Below are 15179 nucleotides of genomic sequence, written 5' to 3' on the forward strand. Positions count from 1 at the left end.
GCTGGTGGTGGGTTTTTGGGGTTAACTTGAAACCCAACTTGTGGAAACTCTAACCCCGAGACTGGAATTGTAAGCCTTGCACTTACCTCAGAACCGTACTAACTTTTCTCTACCCCCTAGAACTGTCTTTGAAAACTATCAACTTTTTTAAACAGATCTTTGCTATTTTCTTGGAGACCGCTTACATTGCCAAATTGAAACAAAGTGGTGTTGATACATATGTTTTGATACTTAGTTGCAAATGTACTAACCTGCAAACTAAATCTTGTGGTTCTAGAAATAAAGTAACAGTATATTTTCCTACATAAAAACAATCAGCCTGGAGTTAGTCATTGAGTGTGTGCTTCATTTATTGTCTGTGTGTGTCCAACAAATGCTTTGCAGTATCCTCTGATAAGCCTAACTGCTCGACCACACTACCACAAGAGAGAGCATCAGTTTTACCTACTTTATCCTCTGTTAAGCCTCTGGGGAACCCCTGGACTCCTTGCACACTATATCTCATTGTGATGTAGTATATACAGAGCCAGCTTCCCACAAAAGGGTATAATCACTTTTGGTAGAAAAGAAGCCCTAGTGCGAAGCACCACTCTGTCAGGATAGATGGAAAGGAAGGGCGTAGATGACAATTGTAGGAAAATGCCACTGTTGGCATGGTTACCCCCCACTTTTTGCCTAGTGTGGATGCCAACTTTGAAAGTGTGCTGGGATCCTGCCAACCAGGCCCCAGCACCAGTGTTCTTTCCCTAAAACTGTACCTTTGCTTCCACAATTGGTACAGCCCTGGCACACAGTTAAGTCCCTTGTAAAAGGTACCCCTGGTACCAAGGGCCCTGTGGCCAGGGAAGGTCCCTAAGGGCTGCAGCATGTATTACCCACCCTCAGGGACCCCTCACTCAGTACATGCACACTGCTTTGCAGCTTGTGTGTGCTAGTGGGGAGAAATGAAAGTCCACATGGCACTCCCCTCAGAGTGCAATGCCCACAAACCACTGCCTGTGGCATAGGTAAGTCACCCCTCTAGAAGGCCTCACAGCCATAAGGCAGGGTGCACTATACCACAGGTGAGGGCATAGCTGCATGACCACTATGCCCCTACAGTATCTAAGTCAATTCTTAGACATTGTAAGTGCAGGGTAGTTATACTGAGTACACGGTCTGGGAGTTTGTCATTACGAACTCCACAACACCATAATGGCTACACTGAATACTGGGAAGTTTGGTATCAAACTTCTCAGCACAATAAACCCACACTGACGCCAGTGTGGTATTTATTGAAAAATGCACACAGAGGCATCTTAGAGATGCCCCCTGTAAGTTAGCCTAACTGCTAGTGCAATGCTGACTGGTCTGTGCCAGCCTGCCATTTCCAGACGAGCTTCTGACCACATGAGGTGAGTGCCTCTTTGTGCACTCTGTGGTCAGAAACAATGCTTGTCCTGGGTGGAGGTGATTCAAACCCCTCCCTCCCCCCAAAAAGGAACTAACATCTGCGGTGAACCTCAAAGGCTCAAGCCTGGTGTTACAGTGCCCCAGGGCACTCCATCTAGTGGAGATGCCCGCGCCGCCGCCCCCCCCCCCCGACGAGCCCCCACTTTTGGCAGCAAGTCCAGAGGGATAATGAGAAAAACAAGGAGGAGTCACCCCCTCAGCCAGGACCACCCCTAAGGTGTCCAGAGCGGAGGTGACCCCCTCCTTCAGAAATCCTCCACTTTGCTTTGGAGGATTGGGACCAATAGGGATGTGTCTCCCTCCCCAGAGGGAGTGGGCACAAGGAGGGTGGTTTTTGTGCCTACTTGGGGCCCCTCCAGTACTCCTCCAAACCTCCCTGGTCTGCCCCCGACAACGCAGGTACTAACCTGCAAGCAGACCGGAACCAGAGTACCCCCTGTCTCCAAAGGGGCCCACGTTATTTTGGCCTGTTTGATCTCTGCACCTGACCGGCCCTGTGTTGCTGGTGCTGGGTGTTTGGGGTTACCTTGAACCCCCAACTGTGGGCTACCTATGCCCTGGAGACTGAGCCCATAAGTGAGGTACTTACCTCAGAAATTGTACTTTACTTACCTCACCCAGGAACTGTTGAAAATTGCGGTGTCCACTTTTAAAATAACTTTTTGCCATTTTAAAGAAAACTGTGTACAATATTGATTCTATTCAAAGTCCTAAGTATTACTATGCAAAGTACCTTTAATTTAATGTAGTTACCTGCTAAATTAATTGTGTGGTTCTAGAAATAAATTAACAAAAAACTATTTTTCTATATAAAAACCTATAGGCTTTGAGTTAAGTCATTGAGTGTGTATTTTCACTTACTGCTTGTGTGTGTACAACAAATGCTTAACACTACCCTCTGATAAGCCTAACTGCTCCACCACACTACCACAAATAGAGCATTAGTATTATCTATTATTGCCTCTGTCAAGCCTCTTGGGGAACCCCTGGACTCTGTGCACACTATATCTAGTTTTGATAGCAAGATGCAGAAGGCCATGAGGACCAGCAGCCTCAGGGTCATTCTCACCTATTTCAGGACAGAGGCAACAGTGTCGTAGCCTGAATATCTCGGACTTGCTGCTCATGGGAATAAGCCTGAAAGTGCACTGTGTCGAGAACACCTCTGCTGAAAGGGAGCATCTGAGAGGAAGTAGGGTGTGACTTTGACACGTTTATAGTGAACTCCAGCAAATGCAGGAGGTCCGCCCTAGTATGGAGGTGGGAGACAACAGCCTAGGGCGAGCCCACCTTCAACAGCCAGTTGTCGAGATAGGGGAAGAATGAAACCTGTGATCTGCTGCAGATGAGCTGCGATCAACACCAGCACCTTGGTGAACATCTGAGGGGCGCTGGTAAGGCAAAAGGGGAGCACCATGAACTGAAAGTGCTTGTGGCCTACTGTGAACCGCAAGTAACGTCTGTGGGCAGGCAGGACGAGACTATGGAAGTAACCGTCCTGCAAGTTCAATGCTACCATCCAGTCTCCTGGGTCCAGGGCAGACCAAACCTGAGCCAGAGCAAGCATTTTGAACTACTTCTTGAGGAAGAGACTAAGGGAATAAGGCCACAGCAGTGACTGCTGCAATTTATGGTGCGGGGCTCTGGGGGCATTGTGACCCACATAGATTAACTTTGATCGAAAATAAGTTTCTGCGTTCCATGTTACATCTACCAGCTAGTACCCCACTTTCTCCTCTTAGATTCGATTTGGCCTTAAATCCAATACATTGTGTAATAGGCTTGAAACCCCTCTTATATTGGGTGCGCCTGTGGTACTCTGTCCATCTGGGGCCATAAGGGGCAGCAATGATGGAACTACTATCCTTTGACAAAGTGGCATCTATCCCGTGGCTTAATTACATCAATGATTTGTGCCACCGGATCAAAATGGAGGAGTTATGGAGGTGCCCGCTGAACATCACAAAAGGTATGGCATTCTGGGTAAAAAGGCCATATTAGGAGGCTGCACTAATTCAAACTTGGTAAGTACAGCAAACGGGCAGTAGAACAGATCATTTCCTCCATCATAAGTGGCTGCCCAAGTTTGAATATTAAGTGGACAACATATAGCCGGCACAGGCAAAGAATTTGTTTATAAAATTTAGACTAGGAATTCTGCCACTGAACTCCTTCACCTCCAGATGGGAAAAAAAGTAGTGGTGCGATCAGTTCCTGACCCTTTTTCCCAATGGAAGTCGAATCTTTGGCCCACTTTCTCTTTTTCTGTCCGAGGTATTTAAAGCCTAGGAAAAAATGGATTGTTCCGTTATGCCGTATCCTTGGGATCAAAAATTATAGGGAGTCATTACGTGCGTTATTAAGCGACACTAGCGGAAAGGTAGTGTTTTCAGTCACTGGCTTTCTGCGAAGTGCCTGGATTGTGAGATCTAAGAATGGCCCCTCTAACTTGTAGAATACATCTCTGGTACTATGGTCACTGGTTAATATGTGGTAATAATAGTGATCAAGTCTGACTCATTTTCCAGCACTGTAGCTTCCTCTGTATAGATTGAGTATTATTAAAAAGGAGGACCCAGCAAGGATTTTATTTGTGGGCAAAATGGCCATAGTATTTATAAATCAAAGTATGAATTGTAGTGACATGTCCATCTAAATGAGTTTTTTTCTATTCATTTTATGTTTTTCAAATATCAATGATTTTATTTATGGTGAAATATTTGTAATAGATTATGTATTCTAGTTATTGGTAGGATGTTGCTTTTATGGCTTGCAGCCGAAATAAAGCTGATAATGATGATTACTAAGGGACAGAAGGTCTAGGATACGGCAGAGGCCCTTGCCCTTTTTGGGCACCATAGAGTAGCAAGAATAGCAACCACAACCTACTTCTGGCACGGGAACCCTCTCTATGGCTCTCTTGGCCAAGAGACCTGTAACTTCCTCATGGAGGAGGGATTGGTGATTCTCAGTCATCTGATTGTATGATAGTGGCATTGATGGAGGGGTAGTCTAGAACAGCAGGGAGTAGCCCCTGCAGACTATTTGCAAAATCCACTTGTCTGACGTGATGGATTGCCAGTAGAGAAGGTGATGGTAAACCCTGCCTCCGACTGGCCCTTGGTAGGGAGTCAGACACTAAAAAGGCTTAGAGGCTGCAGCAGAGGCTGGGGCAGTGAGATGGCCAGACCGCTGGATCCCTGACCACAAGATCAATGGATCCCATGCCCTCGGCCATGCAAAGCTGGACAACATGCAGGGCACAGTGGTTGGCCAGGAATGGGTGCGGTTGGAGACCCCTTCCGTATCCGCAAAAGACTGGGGAGGGGCCGATGCAAGGACAAAAGGACCTAGCTGTGGCATGAAAATCCTTGAAGTGCTGAGTCTGGCTTGTCTCCAAAGATATGGGTGCCATCAAAGTAGCCTGGACATCCCCTGAAATGCCACATGTCGTGAACCAGGTGTGGCACCTCAGGGGCACTGTCGATGAAACCACTCTGCCCAGTGAGTTGGTCATGTCTAGTTCAGAATGGATAGTGAACTTTGCTGCCTCTCTCCCATCAGCAACTGCCTGAGAGAGTACAGCCCGAGCCTCCTCCAGGACCTTAGGCAGCACTTGTGCAACCGTATCCAACAGCTCGTGGGCATAATGGCCCAGAAGGCATGCAGTGTTCACAGATCGCAATGCTAGGCTGGAGGAAAATATATCTTCTTCCCAAGTGTATCCAGCCTTTTGGATTCTCTATCCAGGGGTGCAGAAGGGAAGTTGAGGCTTGGATAACCAAGCTCTCAGGGTTGGGGTGTTGCCTCAGAAAGCTTGAGTTCCCCGAAGTGGGGTGATCGTGGCAGACAATTGTCCTGTTCACAGGAACCCCTGTGCTGGGTTTGGACTAGATACCCAGTAGTATATTCATAAAGGCTTCACTGAAGGGGAGCATGGGTTCAGAGGAGCAAACCTCAGACTGAAGCACCTCTGTCAGGAGGTTACTCCTGACTGCCAAAAGCAACTCCAGGACCTCACCTGCTCTTCTCACCACCACTGAGTAGGAGGCTTCCTCCTATGTAGCCACAGTAGGAGGGGAAAGCATGCCAGTATCTGGAGAAATATCCAGTCCGCTGGCCTCACCCAAGTCTCTATGCCAGTCTAACGGGTCTGGAAGCTGTTATTCTAAAGGGTCCAGAGACCCCTACCATTTCTCACCGTAACCTAGCTCATAAGAAAGGGGCTTGGGATTTGACATAGGAGGCAAAGCTCCTGCTGGCGTATGAGTCGGCGTTGCACGACACCCATCCGGCTCCGCTGGGGAAAGTCAGGGTGGTATCACTGACCCTGGTCAGGATCCAGAATTGGATCCATGGGTGCCCCTTGGCACTGAGGCAAAACCTGCAGGTGCGGAACCCAAAGGGGCCCCTTCCAACTCAGTGGGGCCCAAAAGTGCTCCAGTGGAGTCAGGCTGCCCGAAAATGAGGCGCATGGCCTCAAACTTCCTGAAGTTGGGCAGGGGTGGCTCCGGGTCCTGGAAACTCAGGGAGGTGTGGAGTCTGCCTAGGCACAGGTTCCTCAGCATGAAGCCTAGAGCGCTGAAGCTCACTCGTCTTGTCAGCCGACGGATGAGGAGAAGTCGAAGAATGCTTCTACTTTTTCGTTTTCCTTGACCTACCCAATCATCCCCAGGACTAGGAAGACGACAATGGAGGACTCCAGGACAGCACCCGGGACCTCGACATGCAGAGTCGAGTGTCAGGTCGCCATCAGCTTCATAGACACTCTCTGGAAGCCTTCAAATGCATGGCCCAACACTGAGTACAACTTCTGGTGTCGTCGCGCTCCAGGCACCAAAGACACATGAGGTGCGAATCCGTCATCGACATCGCCCGATGACATGACACACAAGGCTTAAATTCAGCCTTCCTCAAGGACATCCTCGATGTACCAATAGTAGAAAACTTAAAAAAAAAATCTTCAACAAAAGTCGAAAAAAGGACAGTCAAAAAGTGACTGAGAGCTTGCTCCCTTCGAATCGGCGCTAGCTGGCGTGCAAAGAAAAGAACAGACATTAGCATGCCGGGGTGGCGCCTATATAGGACCCGCAATGTAATATCCGTCACGGATGATGTCGACGGACGCGGATCTGATAGACGCCACCTAATGGCGAGCAGGGGTACGGCTCAGATATTTTCGCCAGATCAAGCTGACCCCTGGGGGAAATTCAAAGGTAAGGAATCTGCAACTAGAAGTCTCCAGCAGATATTATGCATCAGGGGTACAAGGAAAAGAAAAAAATGAATACACCTAAAAAAACATAAGACATCAAAGCATAACACTGCTCAAAATTGCTGTACATTTACAGGCAAATTTATCCCACTAATTAAGCTGAGGTTATAGGCTGCATCAACATAACTTACTTTCTCTTCTATAAAAATAAGCATTAGCAAAACCAAAAGGCCTGCGTTTAACATGCTAATGCATGCAGCATTAGCATATTTGGGGGAGGCACACAGAATGGAGGAGGCAAGAGAGGACAAAGATGGCTTTAGTTAGAAAGTAGCTCTTAAGTAGTTCCATACAACCACTAGAGTGGAGGCGGAAAAAGACCCCCAAGCAGTCAATACCATTAGGTGAGAGATGAACACTACACTGGGCTCAGCCATACTGTGATAGATAAAGTTAAGCCAATAGCTGAAAGAGACTAATCAAACAAAGTCAATGGTTAAAACAGATGGATCCAAAGCTCACTGTGTATTTTGTGAACAATGGGGCAAGCACACAGGAGAGAAAAGTATCCACCTCAACAATGAAAAAATACACATTTGGAGAATACGGTTAAAGTGCTCTGTGAAAGGACACATTACAGATACAACTTGGATACACAAGTTCTACACTCAAGTATACAAGAATTGCTTTCAAAGCCACTCAAAAACACAACAACCGTATTGTACTCACCTCATCACGCTGTCGAGATTCTTTTAATGTTGGTTCTGGCTTGTTAGTGGTTTCAAGAATCATCATAATGGCATTTGGAATGTGGGCTTGCTGAAGGAGAGAAGAGACTTAAGTTAGAGGAAAATAACATGCTGGGACCAGTGACAGTTATGTCAATTGTGATGGCTGTGTGTATCTGCTATGGGTGTTACAGCAAGGTAAAAAAGCAGAAGATTGTGTTCTTTTGCAGGTTCAGATATTGTGCATTATCATGACATTTAATGGATACCCTTGTGCTAAGTTAGCCATTCACAGAACATCGTGGTGACAGCAGCATTAGCTGCAAACAGTATTCTGCTCATTTTTTGAAGGATAGGATTTAGGCATTACTTTCTCAGCAATCTCCCACAGAAAGGACCCTCCTTGAGAACTGTTGTGGGCGGTGGTTGAGCTAAGTTAACCATAGCAAGTCACTGGAAAAGAAGGGAATCCCCACAACCCCCTCAATCATGCATTGACATTACAGGCTATGGAACGTATTGGTGATGGAAAAATTACTAACCTACAATCCTAGTTCTTGTTCAGGGGAATCATCATCAGTTATAAGCACTGAATTGTTCCTCAAAAGATCAGAGGACTAAAAACATATACAAAATGTACATGCGTGCTAAAGGTTACAATGGAAAAGAAGTGAGCTTCAATAGAGAAACACTACTATTCAGCTTATTAAATGGCTAACGTGGTCGAATTTCATTAAAAAAAAATCCAACTAAACCAGTTAGTCACCACATTAGCAAAAGATGACTAGAAAATGAAGGGCACTGTTCAGCTGAAAGGCTGCCATAGACTTGAAAGTGAAAGCTGGCATTGTGCTTTTAAGAGGCTCACCCTTCATTGTGTGTCAGGTCGTGCCTCACAGGTGTCAGGTGCCGCCTTTTTCTGGCAACAGATCCTGGAGCACGGATCTCAGCCATTTGGCTTCATAAGCAGCGAAGACAGCAGGAGGTTCATCCCAGTACAAAAGGTAGAAAAGAAAGATACATAGTATCTACCCTCACCTAAACTGATTTCTCAAAGTATCTTCTCCAGAGTTCAATTCCCAAGAAATATCGTCTGGTTAATGTGTGTATGGATCTCCAGATAGCAACTTTACATGTTTCTCAAATAGGTAAAATGTATTTAAAAAGCAGCAATAGCAGCCTTTCCCTGGTGAAATGTGGCCTAGCTTTTACCAGGAGGAGGAATAGTTGTTAATTGCCGACTTGAAACGGATTGCTTTGTCAAGCCAGTTTTTACAGACACACTAGCTTATAAATAAGTGATTGGTGTGCCTCAATTTTTTTCCCCAGTCACAACAGAATTTCAGATGGGGACTGGCTAAAGTGGCAAGATACTGGACGTGTTTTAACATAGCTATGTCCTAAAGCTCCCGCCATACATAATCCTCCTGCCCCAGTATTAATTGACCCCACCACTGGGTAGTCCCTGCCATAGCAGCATACTGGGAAAGCAAAGGAGCACCGAGGGGTGCTGATCGGGGGCTGGGAAGAGGAGGCAGCGGTGGCCTATGCTGTGCTTTGAGGCATGCCAGAGTCCTCGTGGACAGGGCGGGTCCAAAGACAGCACTTGACTAGCATGCGTGTGCCTCAGAGGAGAACAAGATCTTGGCCCTTTGCAGGGAAAGTGCTTGTAGATCCAGGTGCCCAATACCTGGAGGTAGGTATGCCTGACTGCCAATGCGACTGTGTCTCACCCTGCCTGACTAGTGCACCGGAGCCCTGGAGGGGAGGCATGTGTAGGCCTGGATACAGTGCACCTGAGAGGAGCAGGACAATCACTGGAGTTTCAGCACTTGAGATGTTGTATGCAGTGGTGCCAGAGTTCCAGTCAGAAGGACTGTGGGGGCTTCCTGCAGAAGGATGCTATAGTGACTGAGATTTATTGAGGGCCTGAGAGACATTAAGGATTACCTCACAATTGGTAGCTGGTGTCTGCGCTGAGAGGAGAGCACTTTTGAAGGTGTGGTGGGCACAGGCGTAAGGGTGAGGCACTATTCTGCGGTGTAAAGCGGGATCCTGGTCATAACGGAAGCACAAAAAATTAAGTGGGCATCTCTGTGATGGGTGACGGTAGCACCAGGTGACATCAACAGAAACAATAAACAGCAGGAATTAATTTAGTGTTCCTTTTCTTTTGATCTGAGGAATGCGTGCCTTCCTGAATGCACAAGGAAATCAAACGGAGAAGCAGGAGGGGTGAACGGACTGGGCATTAACTATATATACGTTAAAGACATACCTGGGAAATAATTTTTTATAGAGGAAATAATTCTTATGCGACTAAAACAACGTCTAAAACCATACCTTGTGGTTCTAGTGATTGTATTCTTGGCTACAATTACTTTCCAGTAAAACACAGATGTTATCACATAGTGCTGTTATTATTACACTCCCTTGCTATTTTGTAGTCTATTAAAACATTAATATTGTTCATACATCTGATCAGTTTAGCTATCTTTCTTTCTAACGAATCTTGAGAATACTGTTATGGAGCAGTAGAAACTCTAATCATACCTGCCAGGACAAATCAGACTGTCTGTTATCCTTCATAATCCTGCCTAAGGGTAGATTTGTAACTGATCATTTACTATATAAGTTCAATTTTCATGCAATGCCACTCTCATTGTTACTTCTGTCCACTCTAATTGCTGATGGCGCGTTCATGATCCAAAGTCCCAGTATGCATTCAATGGCAACCGCTAGGGTCAAATTTAGCCTTTTTTTTTAATGTAATTTGTTTGTGTATTTTAGGTGGTGCCAGGTGGTGTTTGTTGGAAATGGAGTCTCTAGTTGGCAGTGGTTTGCACCCTGTCCAAGCGTGGGACCTCATTCTAGGCAGGGTAAGGGACCGACAAAACAGACAACCCCTGCGCATCCCCTTGGTAGCTTGGCACAAGCGGGTCGTACTTCACACCAGGTTGGAAAAATGGTCAATATTTACCTGAGTAAAACAAGACCAAAACGACAAAAATCCAACATACACAAGTAAACATACAATTCTTATTTCTTTTTTTTTTTGTTTTTTTTTTTAAAAAGATTAAGAGCCTGATTTAGAACTAGGTGGAGGGGAATACTGTCACAAATGTGACTAATATCCCGTCAGCAAGATTACGATCTATATATCCTATGTTGATCCTATATATCCTACAGAGATCGTAATAGGGCAGATAGGGTATTTGTTGCATTTGTAACAGTATTCCATCCAGCAAGTTCTAAATTAGGCCCTCAATCTTAGTAAAGCGCTTACAAACACAATAGCTCCAACTGGGGCTATCACAGCGTTTTGAAGGAGTCGTACCCAACAGTTCAATGTCACTCGTGAGGCAGTGCGGGCCAGTCAAGGAGTCGCACGGACCCCAGATACAGTACCCTGGAAAACAATGAGGAAACAAAGATGCTGCAGGGAGTCGGTGAGGCGTCGCTGGAGCCAGTGCGGCGTCTGTTCCTTACTGCTAGGCAGGGGAGGTGAGGCGTTGGTTCCTTACAGTTGCAGGGAAGGTGATGCGGCGTTGGTGGCGACCCAGTGGGGTCCATGAATCCAGCAGGTCAAGATGCAAGGTGTCTACTTTGTGGTGTCGCGATCACATACCGGGGCCACAGGTGCTGCAGGGGAGTCCAAGTAGGGTGTCATGGACATCGGTGACACAGAACTCGGGACTCTGCTGTGGCGGGACGTTGGAGGCGGTGCAGCTGTGTGGGGCCTGTGTTGCAGGTCGCAGTGGTTGCACTCAGTGGGGACCAAGCTTCCAGTGCAGGCAGCGGTGCGGAGTCAGACAGTGGCGCCGGCTCTGAAGTTGCTCTAGTGTGGATGTGCTTAATTTCTTCTTGGTTGTACCAGAGCTCACTCACAAGGGACCAGTAACTGTATTTGGCCCCACTTGGCAAACCAGGACTCTCGGCAAGAGAGCCCAGGCGTTGGCAGGTGAAGTCTTTGATGTGTGTGTGTGTGTGTGTGTTTGTGGAGGGGGGTAGGGATGGAGAGTTTCAGAACTTAGCAATGTCTCTCTTGGAGAGCGTTCTACCATTCCCTAGGAGGGTGCCATCCCCTCAGGTTCCCCCAACATCTTCTACAATAACCAACGATGCCACTCGTGAGGAAGGTTGGGTCTACTGCAGTCCCCAACACCCGAGATAAAGAGGTAAACAAAGCCCACCAGTGTTGCCCAATAGGAGGACAGTACCATACACCATGGAAAAAGTGTGATTGTGTTTCAGGAAGCAATAGCATTCCGGTGCTGTCAGTCTGCACGCGTGCCATCATTTTAGTGGCGTAGGTTAGGCCACGAGGAGATACCTAAATTGGATAAGTCGAAGTTTTGATGGAATGACCAGCACCCTAGGGGGCATACATGCATCTCTCCAGTCAGAGTCTACCAAAGGGCCCAACAAAGCCTCCCAGCGGACCTGTAACATCAAAAAGGGGTCTGGGGAGACATTCATGAGAGTTTTATATATGCTCGATACCAACAGGACCCAAGAGGATATCGGGCTTGAGCAGATTAAACTCAGGGACATCACAAAGGGTCCCTCGTTGTTGGTCATGGACATGACGCAGCTGCAGGTATCAGGAAAAATGCAATTTATGCAGATATTTTCGGTTTGAAGGTTTTGGAATGAATTAAATTGTATCCCTTCCATATGTCTGCAACAATGGAAACAGAAATAATGTCTCACCTTTTGAAACCGCTTGAGGGAGGCGGAATGTTTAAAATATCGCTCCTTCCACAAAGGACTTTCAAGCGTGATCCTTTTATCCTAAACTGATCCATTTTAGTGTGCACTGCCAAGCAAACAAGGCCACTCTGGGAGGTTGTGAGGAACAGGGTCCCCATAAAGCATACCCAGGATCTTGTCCTGGCCGATGAATGCTATTTCTAAGCGAAATGCGGGGTTGTGTTATCCTCCACTCATCCAATCATTAATTACCTGCATGTGGGCCAGTCAGTGATGTAAACGATTATCTGCCATTCCTATCTCTCTATCTTAAGGCAATTGAACACATTTGTCAAAGGCGAGGCAGGCAGGTCGGCTGAACCAGAGAAAGAATTGTATATTGACAAGTAGTTTTTGAAACAAAGTACAGGGAATAGGTAGTGGGAAGTTTTTGAGAAACACACTAATCAAGGCAACACTATCATTTTGAACAGGGTTACCCTACAACAATATTGAGAGGGATCGAGGTTCATACTGAGCTTGGTCATCATGGGTTTCAGAATGAGGCTCCAGGTTAAGTTAGGTTCTAGCACTCTGTGGACTTGAAGGTACTGAAGCTGAGTCAGCAAATTGGCAGCCGCGACTGCCACTCTATTGCATCCCTGCCACCCTTCAGGGGAACTAAGAGCGATTTTGGCCAATTGCCTCTCCGTAGTGAGTCAGCATCAGAAACAAACATAGGCCTGTAGGGAAGGTCGTTAAAGGTAGGAGGAAGACATCTGAGTAGAGTGCAATTCGATCTTCCATTACAATTCGATCTTCCATTAACTGGACCCCAATTAAAGTCCTGTATTTGTGCCTCATATGTAAGGAACACTACCAGAGGCTCTTTGGCTAAAGAGAAGAGAGAAGGGGTTGTGGGCAGCCCAGCCAGGTATTCCGACCTATCAGAAGGAAGCAGAAATAGTACCATTAATGCAAATTTGAGCTCATGAACTTGAGTTAAATATCCAGACATATCGAAATTTAGGCCTGAATCCCATTTTCATCAGTGGATTGTTTTTTCCTTAGTACTTAGTCAAACACCTTCTCGAAGTCTAAGTAGAAAGGCACCAGGGTCCTCCAGGTCAGAAAGGCGTGAGAAGGCCATTTGGAATCTATGGATGCAGTGCCTAGTACTTTGATAGGGTATACACCCACAGTAGTTTGCACCACTACAGATCTTTTGCAGCCTCCTCCTACACCTTAACGTGTTCGGAGAGGTCCCCCGATATTGAGCGAAACTGGTACTTCAGAGCCCACATATGACACCTGTCAAGCTAGCAAGATTCAGGAGCCCATCAGTCCCAGAGTGGGACTCACTGAAATCCAGGACCGAGAAAAAATAAAATTGGGATTATAGTCTGAATGTCCTGGACTCTATCTCCTGGGGAAAAGGCACAAAACTGAACCATGTCCAGAATGGCTCCAATGAAGGGAAATATTTGAGGAGTCAGTTACGACTTCGGAATGTTGCTAGTGAATCCTAAAGATGATGGGAGACTTGCTGAAGTCTGTAGGTGTTGACAACTGGGGTGACAGAGATGTTATATGCGATATCATTGGCATAGCTTCACTCTTAAACCAAATTACCTCATATCCAGAAAATGAAGATGTAGGAAAATGGCTCCTTGTTGCAGTTATACCCCCCACTTTTTTACCTGATATTGATGCTGACTTGACTTGAGAGGGTGCTGGGATCCTGCTAACCAGGCCCCAGCCCCAGTGTTCTTTCACTAAAAATGTACCATTGTTTCCACAATTGGCACACCCCTGGCACACAGATAAGTCCCTTGTAAAAGGTTCCAGTGGTACCAAGGGCCCTGTGACCAGGGAAGGTCCCTAAGGGCTGCAGCATGTGTTGTGCCACCCTAAGGGACCCTCACCCAACACATGCACACTGCCATTGCAGATTGTGTTTGTTGGTGGGAAGAAAAAGGCAAAGTCGAAATGGCATCCCCCTCGGGCCCATGCACACAAAACACTGCCTGTTGCATAGGTACGTCACCCCTCTCGCAGGCCTTAAAGCCCTAAGGCAGGGTGCACTATACCACAGGTGAGGGCATAGCTGCATGAGCAATATGCCCCTAGTGTCTAAGTCCATTCTTAGACACTAAGTACACTGTGGCCATATTAAGTATATGGTCTGGAAGTTTATCAAAACGAACTCCACAGTTCCATAATGGCTACACTGAATACAGGGAAGTTTGGTATCAAACTTCTCAGAATAATAAACCCATACTGATGCCAGTGTTGGATTTATTGAAAAAATGCACATAGAGGGCATCTTAGAGGTGCCCCCTGTATTTTACCCAATCCTTCAGTGCAGGACTGACTGGTCTGTGCCACCCTGCCACTGAGAGACAAGTTTCTGCCCCCTGGAGTTAGAGCCTTTGTGCTCTCTGGGGCCAGAAACAAAGCCTGCACTGGGCGGAGATGCTTCACACCTCCTCCCTGCAGGAACTGTAAAACCTGACGGTGTCCAGAACTGAAGTGACCCCCTCCTTGAGAAATCCTCCATCTTGCTTTGGAGGAGAAGGACCAAAGGGATAGGGATGTGGCCCCCTCCACAGAGGGTCTGGGCACAAGGAGGGTGTTGCCACCCTCAGGGACAGTAGACATTGGCTACTGCCCCGACCCTAACACACCCCATAAATTTAGTATTTAGGGGTGACCCTGAACCCAGATCATCAGATTCCTGATGAACTCAAGAAAGAAGGACTGCTGAGCTGAAATTCCCGCAGAGAAGAGAAGGAGACAACAACTGACTCGGCCCTAGCCCTACTGGCCCGTCTCCTGCTTAGAAAAGCTGCAAGAAAGGAAGCAACGCGTTCTGCAGGACAGCGACCCATGAAAAGCCTCCAGGGGACTGCCTGCATCACTGAGGACCAAGAAACTCCTGTGGACATCGGACCTGTCCAAAAAGAAGACCAAGAACAAAACTTTAAAGGGACTCTCACCTGACTCCAGAAGTGTGATTCCAACGACACTGCACCTGACGCCCCCAGCCCGTGTCCAGAGAAACCAACTATCCAGAGAGGACCCCCAGGCGA

General features: G+C 46.9%; 1 protein-coding gene across 5 annotated transcripts in view; it reads right to left on the reverse strand.

The window, feature by feature from the left end:
• SYMPK (symplekin scaffold protein) overlaps positions 1 to 15179 on the reverse strand; it is a 1084618-nt gene that overhangs the window by 113072 nt on the left and 956367 nt on the right. For all 5 annotated transcript variants that reach the window (XM_069207742.1, XM_069207740.1, XM_069207741.1 and 2 more), the window contains one exon: positions 7397 to 7486. In XM_069207742.1, coding sequence (XP_069063843.1) covers positions 7397 to 7486 — 90 coding nt within the window. The remainder of the gene's footprint in view (positions 1 to 7396; positions 7487 to 15179) is intronic.

Source organism: Pleurodeles waltl, chromosome 9 (assembly GCF_031143425.1).
Source record: "Pleurodeles waltl isolate 20211129_DDA chromosome 9, aPleWal1.hap1.20221129, whole genome shotgun sequence".
Lineage (NCBI taxonomy): Eukaryota > Metazoa > Chordata > Amphibia > Caudata > Salamandridae > Pleurodeles > Pleurodeles waltl.